The 16256-nt window shown below is 36.7% G+C and overlaps 1 protein-coding gene across 8 annotated transcripts in view; it reads left to right on the forward strand.

Moving 5' to 3' along the window:
* USP34 (ubiquitin specific peptidase 34) overlaps nt 1–16256 on the forward strand; it is a 280827-nt gene that overhangs the window by 253696 nt on the left and 10875 nt on the right. For 7 of the 8 annotated variants that reach the window (XM_054475044.2, XM_063648690.1, XM_063648687.1 and 4 more), the window contains 8 exons: nt 300–934; nt 3070–3227; nt 5936–6014; nt 8029–8155; nt 8787–8894; nt 10310–10414; nt 10531–10655; nt 11647–11770. In XM_054475044.2, the coding sequence (XP_054331019.1) occupies nt 300–934; nt 3070–3227; nt 5936–6014; nt 8029–8155; nt 8787–8894; nt 10310–10414; nt 10531–10655; nt 11647–11770 (1461 nt within the window). The remainder of the gene's footprint in view (nt 1–299; nt 935–3069; nt 3228–5935; nt 6015–8028; nt 8156–8786; nt 8895–10309; nt 10415–10530; nt 10656–11646; nt 11771–16256) is intronic. The other variant, XM_063648691.1, reaches the window with a different exon arrangement.

Genomic DNA, 16256 nt, shown 5'->3' on the forward strand with positions numbered 1-16256 from the left:
TCCTGAGAAGAAATTAAAGTGGGAAAATTCTGCATCTTAGGCAAGCTAAAGAAAAGTGGTTTAAAAATTATTGCCACTTCAAAAATAACAATGGCAGAATAGAAGGTATCTATTTTTATCACCTCTTGGGATCTTTTTGTGGGGCCAAGGGGAAAGCAGAAAGATATTAAAAGAGATGTTCATGTCTCTTTTTATTCATTTTAATTATTAAAGGGAACAGTGGCTTTGTGATTAATGACTGCTGTTCAGTCTATTTTATATCTTACAAGGATCTGACAGTTTTGTTTTACATTTTATAGCTGCAGCTTATCTTCTGGTGTCCCTTATACCAAGCAATTCATTCCGTCAGATGTTCCGGTCAACAAGGTCTTTGCACATCCCAACCCGTGACCTTCCACTCAGTCCAGACACGACAGTAGTCCTACATCAGGTCTACAACGTGCTCCTTGGTTTGCTCTCAAGAGCCAAACTTTATGTTGATGCTGCTGTTCATGGCACTACAAAGCTAGTGCCCTATTTTAGCTTTATGACTTACTGTTTAATTTCCAAAACTGAGAAGCTGATGTTTTCCACATATTTCATGGATTTGTGGAACCTTTTCCAGCCTAAACTTTCTGAGCCAGCAATAGCTACAAATCACAATAAACAGGCTTTGCTTTCATTTTGGTACAATGTCTGTGCTGACTGTCCCGAGAATATCCGCCTTATTGTTCAGAACCCAGTGGTAACCAAGAACATTGCCTTCAATTACATCCTTGCTGACCATGATGATCAGGATGTGGTGCTTTTTAACCGTGGGATGCTGCCTGCCTACTATGGCATTCTGAGGCTCTGCTGTGAGCAGTCTCCTGCATTCACACGACAACTGGCTTCTCACCAGAACATCCAGTGGGCCTTTAAGAATCTTACACCACATGCCAGCCAATACCCTGGAGTGAGTAAAATTGATACTCTTTTATCTGTATCCTCAAATAGTTTGGAAATACCTGTTTTTCCCCTGGTGGGAAGTGGTGGCAGAATATAGAATAGTCTCACCATTCTTTCTTAAGAACTTAATGTATATTTGTTTTCTTAAATACATACATAAAATGCTATGTTGTTATAAAATTGATAACTGTGTAGATAACTTTTCTTAGGGTGAAGTTAAAGTTTCATATCTAGTAAAACTTACCTGTTTTTTAATTTGTGGTTTTGTAAATGTATTCTTCATGTGTGCCTAATGAAAAAAGTCAGCTTTATGGTACAGTTTTAAGGAATTGAGTACTTTGCTGTTTAAAAATCAGATACTCGTTAGCAAAATCTACATGCTGTGCTAAACTGTGCGCTAGACAATTTTATATCTAAAGCTAGTAGTATTCCCCAGTATTTTTTCTCAAGCTGCATCCAAACAAATGAAATGCTTAAGAGATCAATCAAGATACATATATATGCAGTCTAAATTGGGTCCCTTTTACTCTGCACACTTATTTGTAGGTTTTATATTAAGTTTCCTCCCCTCGATGTAAAGCTGTCAAACCTGGATAATAACTTTTCACTTTTGCCTCTTATTCTCTGTTGTAAACTGTACTTTAAAGATAGACTGTCGTTTATAGATCAGATTGTTTTTTCTAGATGATGTAATGAGTTGTATAGAATCTCACACCTGGGAAGAATAACCTAATTTCTAGTCAGAGAAAATTCGAATCCCAGGCTGGCACAGTGGCTCACACCTGTAATTTCAGCACTTTGGAGGCAGGTGGATCACTTGAGCCCAGGAGTTCAAGACCAGCCTGGGCAACATGGCGAAACTCCATCTCTACAAAAAATACAAAATTAGCTGGGAGTAGTGGTGTGCACCTATAGTCCCAGCTACTTGGGAGGCTGAGGTGGGAGGATCGCTTGAGCCCAGGAGGTTGCGGCTGCATTGAGACATTGTACTGCACCCTGGGCAACAAAGCAAGACTCTGTCTCAAAAGAAAAAATCAGAATCCCTACAATGCAGGAAAGAAAGTGAGTGTACAAGTACCAAGAAATTGAAAACCAATGCCATAAGAATACAGAATATCAATCTTTCTGACTTCAAAGGGTTCGGGATAGGATTTATTAAGTTTCAGTAAATTTGTCTCTATCATATTCACATAAATAATATTTGATCTAGTTACTAGATGTGATGTCCAGAATTAAATATACTTTTGACAAGTACTAGATGAGTTAGAATTTATCCCTCCGTATTATTTCTTGCCCTAGACATCAGTGAAATGTAATGTCTTTTATTGTAGAATGTCCTTATCTATTAGAAATTTTCATGAAAATGGTACCTAAGTCAGTTTTTTGCTTTGAAAAATAAGAAGCTGGGGGTTTCAGTTCATTGACAAGTATGTGTTAGAAGAGCAATGCTCTTCTGACATGTGCATATGAGTGTATAAAATCACAGCTAGTGATTTTACTAAAATATTTGTTTTTACTTTTTATTCATCAGGAACTTGAACTGAACATCATTCTAGAAAAGCATTTTAAATGTTGGAACAAAGGATTACCTCATATGCACTATTAATTTAAGGGTTATTTAGGCATTTAAAATCTTCGTGACAAAGTAATGATTTCTCATTAATTAAAGAAAAAGTGGATAGGAGATGGTGTGGCATGCCTCTGGGTTTACATTTGAAGTTACAAAAGTAGTGCGTTAAGCAGTAGTAAGACTAAAAATGAATTGTATTCACTTATAGTTTTTACTCTTTCTAAACTTGTATTTTAAGATTTGTTGAGTTCTTTTAGTGTTTATTATTATTATTATTTTTATTTGTATTTTAGTAGAGACAGAGTTTCATCATGTTGCCCTGGCTGGTCTCGAACTCCTGAGTTCAGGCAATCTGCCCGCCTCTGCCTCCCAAAGTGCTAGGCATGAGCCACTGCGCCCGGCCAAATTTTTTTAAATAGAATTTGTTACTAATTTTATAACTTTCTGAATGGAAGTATAATCTAGCTTATTTGTATAATTTTAAGAGTTGATTAATGAACGTAGAAATTAGAAACTGACTTTCTAAAATGCTATAGGGTTAAAAGATCATATGGCTTATTTGGCTTTTTTAGGCAGTAGAAGAGCTATTTAACCTGATGCAGCTGTTTATAGCTCAGAGGCCAGATATGAGAGAAGAAGAATTAGAAGATATTAAACAGTTCAAGAAAACAACCATAAGTTGTTACTTACGTTGCTTAGATGGCCGCTCCTGCTGGACTACTTTAATAAGGTAAAAAGATGTTTTTAGTTTTGTCTTGTTTTTTTCAAGTGAGATGAGGACCATCCTTTTGATGTTTAAAGATAAATCATTGGTTCATGAACTACTTTTAAACAGTTTTTGGTCTGACTTTGGTTTTTATTTGTGTATGTTTTATCATTTTAGGGTTGAAGGGAACCTTAATGTACAGCCTTCTACCCAAAGCTTGAATTGTCTTGTTTATGGCAATTTATCCTAACTCAGGCTTGATAGTTCAGTTCTAGAGGCCTCCAGAAAGTTTTCTGCACCTTTGGATGAGTCTGTTAATATTTTGCATTCTGTTTAGCCCAAATATATCTGTCTGGCTTTCTGATCTATATGACTTGGCCAAAATTATAGTCTTTATAATTTTCAGAGCTACAGAAGTTATTGAATGGTTACAGGAACTACTACAAATTACCCTTAATTCCCCTTACCTAGAGAAATAAAGTTCAGGCTAATTTCTTAAAATTTTTCTATGTATTTCATCTAAGACTTGGAAATGTTGTTTTTTATTAGGCACATTTTTTTAAATGGTACTTTACTGAAGACTTCACTGTAATATCTTAAGCTACTCAATCTAAGATGAGGTTATTTCAGATTGTCTTCTTTGGAAAGCTTTCAAATGTGAGTCTTCATTAGTAAACAGGGAAATTAACTACGCCTTTGCCGGATTTCTTAAAGGGATTATTTTTAAATTTTGGATTAATTTTGAATACAATTGTTTTCCCAAAGTTTACTACTTAAAGCTTTATTTCAAAAAAGATTTAGAGCAGCCTGGGCAACGTAGTAAAACACCATCTCTATATAAATAAATAAATTAGCAAATAAATTAGGGTGTGATGGCATGCACCTGTAGTCCCAGCTCCTTGGGGGGCTGAGGTGGGAAGATCCTTGAGCCCAAAAGGTGGAAGCTGCAGTGAGCCATGATTGTGCCATTGTACTCCAGCCTGGGTGACAGAGCGAGTCTCAAAAAAAGAAAAAAAAGATTTGGAGCTTTCTTAACTCTTCTTGAAAAAGGAAAGGAATAAAGTAGAAGGATTTCCAGTTGTAGTCTATAACAACATTTTTCTGGTGTCTAATGAAATAAGACCTGTTAACAGTAATATAGCTGTGTGAGTAATTACAGTCATGTGTTGCATAACAACAGGGTTATATTCTGAGAAATACATTTTTAGCCTATTTCATCATTGTGCAAACATCAGAATGACTACTCACACACAACTAGATAGTAGCGCCTGCTACACACCTGGGATATATAGTATAGCCAACTGCTCCTAGGCTCTAAATCTGCATAGCATGTTACTACACTGAATACTGTAGGCAATTATAACAGAAAGGTAAGTATTTGTGTATCTAAACGTATTTAAACATAGAAAAGGTACAGTAAAAATACGGAATAAAAGACAGAAAATGGTACACTTGTATAGGGCACTTACCATGAATGGTGCTTGCAAGACTGGAAATTGCATTGGGTGAGCCAGTGAATGAGTGGTGAGGGAATGTGAAGGCCTGGGACATTACCATACCCTACTGTAGACTTTATAAACGCTGTACACTTAAGCTACACTAAATTTATTTAAAAATATTTTTTCTTCGATATTAATGTACTGAACTTTTTTTACTTTATAAATTTTAACTTCTTGATTCTTCTATCGTAACACTTAAAACACATTTTATAGCTGAACAAAAGTATTTATATCTTTATAAGCTTTTCATATTTAAATTTTTTTTCTTTTTAAACGTTTTTGTTAAAAACTAAGACATAAACACAATTAGGCTAGGCCTACCATGGTCAAGATCATCAGTATCTCTGTCTCCCACCTCCACATCTTGTCCCACTTGGGAGGTCTTCAGAGGCAGTAACTAAGCTGTCATCCCCTCTGACAATGATGCCTTCTTCTGGAATCTCTCCTGTAGGGCCTGCCTAAGACTGTTTTACATTTAACTTTTTTTGAAATAAGTAGTAAAATAATGATACTATATTATAGTAAATACATAAACCAGTAACATAGTCATTTATTAACATTATCAAGTATTATGTACTGTACATAATTGTGGTATACTTAAAAGACTGGCAGTACAACAGGTTTGTTTATACCAGCATCATCAGAGACGTGGGTAATGCATTGTGAATGTTACCATAGCTATGAAGTCACTAGGCTAATAGGAATTTATCAGCTCCATTATAATCTTATGGGACCACCATTGTGTTTGTGATCCATCATTTACCACAATTTCATTTTGTGGCACATGACTGTATTTTATGAACTATTTTCAAGGTTGACACGTTTTTAGTATTTTTTTTTTCCTTCATGTTACTCTTTCTTAATTACCAGCTGATGAGTGTTTAGATAATATGGGTGAATTTTATGATTATCCAGAATTTAACAATCAGAAGATGAGCCCATTATAAAAATCGACATTGTTTATGTGGAAACTTTAAAAGTATTCCCATGTCTTCTGCCATTGTAGATAATTAGGAATTGATTAGATATTAATAGACTTTTTTTTAGTTAGAGTTTCTTATTTAATATTATTTCCTTATGCTGCATTTCCAGGAAACAGATGAAGCAGTCTCTTTTCTGTAGGTAGGAAAGCAGAGAGCTTAAATGACGATTTTATTTCTTTTTATTTTTTCATCACCTAAGTGTTGTGTTCTTATTCAGAGTTCTCAAACTGAACTTTATGTTTTTTTCTAGTGCCTTCAGAATACTATTAGAATCTGATGAAGACAGACTTCTTGTTGTATTTAATCGAGGATTAATTCTAATGACAGAGGTAAATATTCTATTGCATTTTACTGTGGATATATCTCATTTTAATGTTCTCACCAAGACTTATTTTATAGACATTTAGAGTTTATGGTAAACTGTTTTACAGGTGGCCAGGTTTTAATTATATAGATCAGTAAACCTGAATTTATATCCCAAGAATAATTAGGTCATAATTTTTAGGGTGCTGTTTCTTTGTCCATAGTAATTCCATACTTTCCCATCATTTTGTATTTAGAACAGCCATTTGAAATAGACTAGTTTTATTCATTTGTAGGGACAAAAATGAAATACATGTGATTTAATTAAGGGCACACATAATTTCCCAAAAGCGTACTTATTTGACAGAGTATAGAAACTGAGGTTACCATTGTGAACCCAGAAAATCTGAGACAGGTCTCAGTTAATTTAGAAAGTTTATTTTGCCAAAGTTGAGGACGCGCCTGTGACACAGCCTCAGGAATTCCTGATGACATGTGCCCAAGGTGGTCGGGAAACAGCTTGATTTTATACATTTTAGGGAGATATAAGACATCAATCTGTATGTAAGAAGTACATTAGCTCTGTCCAGAAAGGCGGAGACAACCCAAAGCAAGGCCCCTCCTTCCTCTGGGGCCTTCCTGGTCACAGGTATGTGAGAGACAGATGGTTGCATTCTTTTGAGTTTCTGATAAGTCTTTCCAAAGGAGGCAATCAGAATATGCATCTATCTGAGTGAGCAGAGGGATGACTTTGTTGAATAGTATGGGAGGCCGATTTGCCCTGAGCGGTTCCCAGCTTGAAGGGGCCCAAGATATTTTCCTTTCACACCATCCTCAGAGGAAACCAGAAGGACTATTACAGGGTTAAAATCAGCCGTTTATGCTTCCTATAATTCTTGAACATCCACAAGTATGAGATGGCTACACAGTCACCAGAGGTACGTTGAGCCCTTTAGTCTAATAAACATGCCAAGAGTACCATAAGAATTCAAAGGTAGGATGCTTTTTCAGTTAATGATAATAAAAAATCAGAGGACAGGTTTGCACTTTGAAGAATGTGGATTTGCAAAGGTAAGGGGGAAAACATTTAGATAAATGACAATAAGCACTGAGGCAAAGAAATATTGGTTATGTTTGAGGAAGGCTAAGTATTAAAAAAAGGTACGTGAAGAGGAGTAGTAAGAATTTCATTCTTTAAAATGCAACAGATGTTTATGCTGCTTTGGTTGTGTTTTTAGAAAAAAAAAATTTTTTTAATGCAACAGATGTTTAAATGTCTACCTCTGTGCCAAGCACTGTGCTAGGTACTAGGGACACAGCAGTGAACAAGACATACTGGTTTCTGTCCCCACAGCTTACAAGTTAAATACTGTACAAGTACATTGTTCATATTAGGTACTGCTGCAGGTTCTGGGCTAAGAATTTTAACCTTTGAACTGTGGGTATTATAGTGTGTAAGCTGTAGTGAACTGGTCGAAGAGGATTCAAAGAAGGGTGCTGTATAGTAAAATAGGAAAAAAACTAAGGGCTTAATTAAGCTAATACAGTTAAAGGAATTAAAAGATTTAACAAGCCAATATAAAGGAAATGAATTCCTACCTTTTGCAGCTCTTTTTACCTCTTTCAGGCCTACTGTTTTGAGTATGGCTGACAGTCACTTTACCATTGTCTTTGGACAGAGACCCTGGAAAGTTAGTTAAAGCAGTTGCCTATTCTCCCTAATCTTTTGTGACCTACTGCTTTGTAATTTTGAAGACTTACAATCTTAGAGCAAGTACTTTTTAAAAAAAATGTGATTAAACTATTTCTTCAGACTAGAATATACACACAAAATAGCAGAGTTCTGAAGGTGAAGAATGTTTAAAAGAGCTTAATGAGAGAATTTAACTTCAGGATAGAAAGCAAATACATTTGCTTTGCACACATGTGCACACACAGTCCGAGTCTGAAAACATCTGTCATAGAGGACGAGTGCTACCATTTTGTGGCTCAGTAAGTAAAAATGAAATTAAGTTTTCACTTTTTTCACATCATTTGTAGTCTTTCAACACTTTGCACATGATGTATCACGAAGCTACAGCTTGCCATGTGACTGGAGATTTAGTAGAACTTCTGTCAATATTTCTTTCGGTTTTGAAGTCTACACGCCCTTATCTTCAGAGAAAAGGTTTGCTCATTCCTACTTCTTATTTTTTGTTAGTGCTACTATTAAAGAGAGAAGGTTTTAAAATCGTGCCCCAGAGAAATTGTTTTTATCCTAGTTTATGCACAGAAGATGAGGCTGAAGCTAGCAAACCATCAGGAAATGTTGGTCATGAACTCCTGATGTAAAGCTGGAAGGCTCTTCTGTGTTTTTGTACCTGCCTGAAAAATACGCAAGCAGGTATCAAGATTTCAGAGATTGGAAAACATTTCCAAACACAGTAACAAGCTGGGCACTTTGTAAAGATTCTCCAGCTGGAAACTTCTTTGGCTTAGATTAGATCATTTCCAGTTTCAAGTGAGATAACTATAAAACCTACCTCTCTTATGTCCCTATACGATAGTGTGAACTCTGAACTTCTTCATATACATTCCTAGAAAGTGGGACATATTATCAATGAAATATGTTCTTTAAGAAATCTAGCAGGTTTAACATTAGTAGTAATCTTCTCATGAAAATGACTTAGCTTTCACCAAAGATGTTTTTATAATTAATCTGAATTTCTAGCATTAGCATTTTGTAGTTTACAGTAGAAAACATTTGTGAGGAAGTTTGATCTCAGATGGCATATTTATGTGTGCTTTTATATTTGCAGATGTGAAACAAGCATTAATCCAGTGGCAGGAGCGAATTGAATTTGCCCATAAACTGTTAACTCTTCTTAATTCCTATAGTCCTCCAGAACTTAGAAATGCCTGTATAGGTAAGTTACTTGAAAAATTCACCTGTGTAAAAACCTAGTGGAAGAACATTGTGAGTTTTTCCGTGATGTTAAGCCTGTAGTGTTTGAAAGATACTTGTGCTTTTTATGTGTAACTCACATTAGCTAGCAGGTCCTAAGAAAATAAAGAAAATTTCTTAACTGGCTCATAATTACATTACCCACATGATAATGGGCAGGTAACTTAATATATACAGTCTCCCCGACCTTAGTTCATCTCTAGCTTCCTCCAGCTCAAAAATCTTGTGATCCTATGTAAGCAAGGTTGAATCATATAAATGTTTACAAGGTAGAACTGACATTCTAAAGGATAAGAGTACTTATTTCACCGTGAGTTCTTTTGCCTAAAGATACTTCTCAGTAGCTGTCCTTAGGCTCTGAGTATTGCATCTTTTTATTGATTGCATATTTATAATAAAATGCTAATTTGTGGCTTTTAAAAGACACCCATTATAAATATATAGTGATTTTTTTTTTTCACTCACTACATTAGAAACTTCTCGAGAGACCATAACTGTTTTACACTTTCTCAAAATAGCGTGGATAACTAACTGGCTATCATGTATAAGCAGTCCGTCTTGATGTTCTGTGTAATTACTTCTCTAGCAAGAGGGGAAGGGCACATAAGCAGTAACCTGTGATCACCAGAAACTGCCTGTAGCCTGTCATCATGAGCTTTATTCCTTCCTGTGTGATTGGAGAATGAGAATCAGTCCAGCCAGCGTCGTAAAACATTTAAAGTAGATTAAGGATCATCCCTCAAAGCAAAAGAATTTTGAACCTTAGTTTTCTTTCTAAGCTGTTTTGGTTGATTTTATGAGACACATAATCAATGTACATTAAATAATCTGGGCTGGCTCATGCCTGTAATCCATGCAATTCGAGAGGTCTAGGCAGGAGGGGATTGCTCGAGACCAAGACTTCAAAACCAGCCTGGGCAACATAGCAAGACCTCATCTCTACAAAAACAAAAAAAATAGCTGGGTGGGGTGGTGCATGCCTATAGTTTCAGCTACTTGGGAGCCTGAGGCAGGAGGATCACTAGCGCCCAGGAGCTCAAGGCTGTGTAGTGAGCTGATTGCACCACTGCACTCCAGCTTGGGAGACAAAAAAAAAAATCCCTCACTGTACGTTGCCAGAAAATATCTCATACTTAAACAAAATACGAACAAACAGTGTTTTAATCTTTTGTTTCGAAATGATGCCCTATTGTCGTTAATAACTCTGCTAATCTAAACTTGATTGAGCATCAGACAGAATTTCTACTCGTGTCAGGAGCTTAGTTTTAGACTCATTAAACTGGTTGTAGTGAGGCAATCATAGGATTTATAAGATTGAAAGTAGCAGGCAGATGTAACTCTAATTTTTTGCTACCCAAACTTTGTTTTTATTTTCAGATGTCCTCAAGGAACTTGTACTTTTGAGTCCCCATGATTTTCTTCATACTCTGGTTCCCTTTCTACAACACAACCATTGTACTTACCATCACAGTAATATACCAAGTACGTATTTATCTAGCACAGTACTTCAATATGGTTCGCATTTAATCGTTCTGCACACTGAAGCATGGAGATTTATTTTTTCCATTTATTCTTACTGTACACTTTTAATATCTTAGTGTCTCTTGGACCTTATTTCCCTTGTCGAGAAAATATCAAGCTAATAGGAGGGAAAAGCAATATTCGGCCTCCGCGCCCTGAACTCAATATGTGCCTCTTGCCCACAATGGTGGAAACCAGTAAGGTATGTTGGGATGCCAGGAAAATCCATGTTGCTATAGTACAAAGTAACTTGAAATTTTTCCCCTGGCAGTTATGAGTAGGTTAGCCTTAAGTGACCAATTTTGTGGATCCTAAGAAGATTAGATTCATTTGGACTTTTTCCTTTTAGTGCTCTGAAATGTTGGTTGAACATTTGCAAAAATCAACAATAAGCACAAGTAATAAGTTTTTTTCCCCCTCAAAAATTACCTTAATAGTAAGTCTTAATATTTGTCACTAGGCTAAATTATAACTGGGTCATATATCTAAATTTGAAAAGTCATTAGGTACTAACTTTTTTTTTTTAATTTGGCCATATAATCAGTGACTTATTCTACTTCCCTTAAATTATATTCCTTTGACCTAAGCATAATATTGATTGATAGATTTGTCATCATTTTTAGTCTGGTTCCTTTCTTCTAACTCGTATTCTAAAATAATGCCAATTCTAAATTATAGAGACAAGGTACATTGATACAGGATAATTTATCTTAGTTTCAACTTTTTTAAAAATAGTTTTTCCCTTTATCTTCCTTTACCCACACTTCATTCACACTCTCCCTTGCTTGCCATCTTCGGATTTTCAGTATACTTGAGAAGTTCTTATAAGATAAAATATTTAAAATAACTAACATTATAGGAATAACTTGGAATCTATTTCAAAAGTCAAACTTAATTCATTTTTCTTGATATGTCTGTAGAGCTAAAGTGTCACATTTTAAAATCCTATAGTAATTTTACTTTATTAAAGTATATAGAAATAATGGGTAATTTTAATTCATAGCATTTGCACACTGAAAATAAACTTATGACAATTAAGATCATAACATTACTAGAAATTTGGATTTTAAAACTAGGTTCTTATAGAATATAAATATTGAATCAGCTTTTTAGTTAAACTTATTACATTTGCACAAAATATGCTCTTTATTATACAATTTAAGTGCAACCATTTTATCATCTTTAACCTTCAGGGCAAAGATGACGTTTATGATCGTATGCTGCTAGACTACTTCTTTTCTTATCATCAATTCATCCATCTATTATGCCGAGTTGCAATCAACTGTGAAAAATTTACTGAAACATTAGTTAAGCTGAGTAAGTATAAAAGATGAGCAGTAAATTCCACTGAATTATTTTAAGCCCCTAGTCAGTCATTCAGGAAGGGGAGAAAAATTATGAGACAATCCTTTTTTTCTTTTTTTAAAGTGAATGTTTAAAAATATTAATATTCTTGGGAACATTTTAATTTTCATTAAGAAAACACCAACTTACTGGTTTCCATTGAATAGTTTTGCCCAGAGTTTCAGCTGGCCTATAAAGGAATGTGGAGTAGGGCTGATCACTTCTGTACATAGAAGCCCACATCCTCCACCATCTGCCCAGCAGATTCTGAAAACAAAAAACAAAACTGCTCTGCTTAGGGAGGCAGGCGTAGAGGTGGACTCCCCAGCCCTGATCTTGAGGGTGCGACGAGATCTATAGTGCCAGCTGTGCTTTGGAGCTGGCAATGGCAAGAGCAAACAGTGGGCTTGCCAGTGTGAAGCAGAGGTGCATATATGAGTAATTAGGAGGTAAGTCTCATAGGTGAGTGAGAAGAAGAGAAACTTGAAAACGGAGATGATGAGAAATAGAAAAACCATCAGTGAATTATGTGGGGTGGGGGGGACTCGAATATCTTTAGTAATATTGTCTCTGCAGTAATGTGCCTAAGAGCTGTTAGAGAACTGCTTCCTTTGGGTGCTAACATTCCTATAGCTGATAAGTTTTTCGGAGACATGCAGCTCTCCTCCAGAGGTCCTCTATCTCAGGACTTCCAGAGTTCTAGGCGTCTGTGTCCTCCCTCTTGACTTCATTAGGGATGGGCCAGGATCCTCTCCAATGTTCTGTAGTTTTCAGAGTGGGACGTGAAATACTTGTGGAACTACTACCCAGATCAAGTAATAAAATATTGCCATACCCTGCAAGTCTTCTTTGTCCCCTTGTCAGTCATAGCCCTCTCCTTCCTATGGAAAAGGTTTTGATCCATTCCAGGTAGGGCAGAAGATGTGACCCTACCTTAGAATTCATTATCCAAGAAGAAGAAAGTGTTAACAGCTGTCAGGGATAATTCCACTTCAGCAAAACCATCTTATTGGCAAGTGGTTAGAGCATTTTTAGATTTGAAAGCTGGTTCCTGGTAACCTGGTATTATTAGCTGGTTTTATATATGGGTGGCTGGAATGCCAAGATGTAGGGGGATGAGAATATATTCAGATTGGCCATTTCAGGATTACGCATCTGGGTCATGGTACTTGGTAAAAGGCCAAAACCCATCATTGGCAGTAATCAGGTGTAAGAAAATATCCAGGAGTTCTAGTAGTACAGCCTTGCTACCATATAAAGAAGGGGAATTATAAAAACACTGACTTTTAAAAAAATTTTTGGTAATTGTGTTCATATAATTTATACTAAAAGTTATGTGAGGAACTATTCTAGCTACTCAGACAGCTTTAACCAAATATTGAATGTTCTACCCTGTTTTGGGTTATCTTGTCAACCCAAGTGCACACGTTCAGGGGAATTAAACATGGTGGAAAAATGGAAGAAAGGAAAGAATACTTGCCATCACATCAGCTGAATCAACTTTTATGATATTTTTTATCACTTTTATAACCATGAAGCACTATCAATGCTGCCTCATAGGGTTTAGTTCTCTATATTAGCACTATTTTATAGAACTTTCTATAAGGGCCGGACGTGGTGGCTCACGCTTGTAATCCCAGCACTTTGGGAGGCCAAGGCGAGCGGATCACGAGGTCAAGAGATCGAGACCATCCTGGCCAACATGGTGAAATGTCTCTACTAAAAATAAAAAAATTAGCTAGGCATGGTGGTACGCACCTGTAGTTTCAGCTACTCAGGAGACTGAGAGGCTAGAGAGTCGCTTGAACCTGGGAGGCGGAGGTTGCCTTGAGCTGAGATCGAGCCACTGCACTCCAGCCTGGCAACAGAGCGAGACTCAGTCTCAAAAAAAAAAAAAAAAAGGACTTTCTATGAGGATGGAAATATTCTTTGACTGTACCACCATGCACAATAGTAGCCCATCATTTGTGAGTGTTGAGAACTTGAAATGTGACTAAGGAACTGAATTTTTACTTTAATTTTAACCAAAATAAATTTAAATAGCCAAATGTGACTGGTGGCACAGCATTAAATATAAATCAAAACCTTCACAAATTGAGCAAGAAAAAAATTTTTCTTGGTTAATACAGAAAATTGGACATTGTCTTAGATACAAAGTTCTTAGGTCTTTGTCTAAGACCTAAAAACAATCCTATCGTTATGCCTCCTATAAATGGAAAGAGTTGTGTCCCACAGTTAGAGCTGACAGAATGACTGTTTCCAAGGAGAGGCCCAGGAAAGGGCTTGAGAAAAGAAAGTCCACATTAATGACCACACAGAGTTGGTAGAGAATTTTACTTTGTATAATTTCTTCAAGAAATTATATTTGGCGACAAGAAATGAAAAGGGTAAGTTTAAATTGGTTATATCTTTAATCATTTGAACGTTGAGGTTACATGTCCAAAGGCCACAATATTAAAATATTGTGACCATTGGTGAGAACATCTCAAGACCTATTATAATGGATTGCAAGTCATTTCCAGTTAATGAGGAAAAGTCTTTGTGGTAATTTTTATATGGGCAACTGAACAGATCTTAAGATTGGTTAGAGGATAAAGAGAAATATATAATAATTACAGATTTGAATTGCAGAGAACAGTAGAGTTGCAGATACTAAATAATAAGCAAGAGGGTTGGAGTGTTTTTGAAGTGAGGATGGTGAGGGATGGGGTTGGAGGAAATGGAAAGAAAGGGAAAGAGAATTCAGGAAGGGTGAACAAAGCTGCCAACTGCCATCTGAAAAAACATTGTGTTGGCAAGTATTTTGATACTTAAAAACAGCAGAAGCCTGGGCAACATGGGGAGACCCCTTCTCTACAAAAAAATTTTTTTAAATTAGCCACATGTGGTGTCACACACCTGTGGTCCCAGCTACTCGGGAGGCTGAGGTGGAAGGATCACTTTAGCCCAGGAAGTCAAAGCTGCAGTGAGCTGTGATCACACCACTATACTCCAGCCAGCGCAACAGAGAGAGACCCTCTCTCTCTGCGTGCGCACACACACACACACGGGTTTAGCCTAAAAAAACTCCTGAAAAAGAGCAATGGTAAGAGGGACTGGCACTGCTGATTTGTAAAATACTTACTAAAGTTATGGCAGTTTTTATTTTATTTTTTAGAATTTAATACATAGTTCACAGTTCAAAATATCAGAAAGATAAATATCAAGATATCACAGACCTGTCCTCACCATTTTTATTTTTTATTTGTCCTTTTTTCAAATGTAGATGTTTTTCTCCCGTGTTTCACAACAGTAAATATGATTAAAACCATGTAGTATAGGTTCAGAAATACATAGGCAAAACAGTGGGTAAATAGCCTCAACAAACATAAAGATACATGAGGACTTGGTAGATGATAAAGATGACATCTCAAATTGGTGGGAAATAGGTGGTAGTGACATAACTGGTTAGCTGTCTATGGGGCAAATCTTTAATATGTCACTCTTTAGACCAAAATTAATACCAGGAGGATTAAAGACTTCATTGGGGGCAGGGCACAGTGGCTTGCGCCTATAATCCCAGCACTTTGGGAGGCCGAGGTGGGTGGATCACCTGAGGTTAGGAGTTCGAGACCAGCCTAGCCTACATGGCGAAACCCTGTCTCTATTAAAAATACAAAAATTTGGGTGTGGTGGCAGGCACTTGAAATCCCAGCTACTCGGGTGGCTGAGGCAGGAGAATCGCTTGAACCTGGGAGGCAGAGGTTGCAGTGACGCGAGATAGCACCATTGCACTCCAGTCTGGGCGACAAGAGTGAAACTCCGTCTCAAAACAAAAAAGGACTTAATTGTGAAAAACATCATTGAAATATTAAAGGAAAACATAGCATCACATTAATACCGCCATGAGATTTGAAAGGCCATGCTACCTAGGACACAAAACCCAGAAACAATAAGAAGTTGAAAGTTTTGACTACATAAAAATTGAAAATACTGCATGGTGAAAATGCCATAAACTGAATTAAAACAGCTAATTGGGAAAATGTTTGCATACTTAACAGATAAACACCCAGTACTGCCAATATATACCAGATTTTTAGGATTTGCTAAGATGATGAAGAATGTTAAGTAAAATCAGCAAAGGACATGAATAGGCAGTTTACACACAAAAAAATGTTTGGTAACCACATGAGAAGTTGCCCAGACTTACTAATAAAGCAGACAATTTGAGACAGAGTGTCACCCTGTCACCCAGGCTGGAGTGCAGTGGTGTGACCTTGGCTCACTGCAACCTCCACCTCCCGGGTTCAAGCAATTCTCCTGTCTCAGCCTCCCAAGTAGCTGGGACTACAGGTGCCCACCACCACGCCCGGCTAATTTTTGTATTTTTATTACAGATGAGGTTTCACCATATTAGCCAGGCTGGTCTCCACCTCCTGACCTCGTGATCCATGTGCCTCTGCCTCCCAAAGTGCTGGGA

This window comes from Pongo pygmaeus, chromosome 12, assembly GCF_028885625.2.
Source record: "Pongo pygmaeus isolate AG05252 chromosome 12, NHGRI_mPonPyg2-v2.0_pri, whole genome shotgun sequence".
In the NCBI taxonomy this organism is placed as follows: Eukaryota; Metazoa; Chordata; class Mammalia; order Primates; family Hominidae; genus Pongo; species Pongo pygmaeus.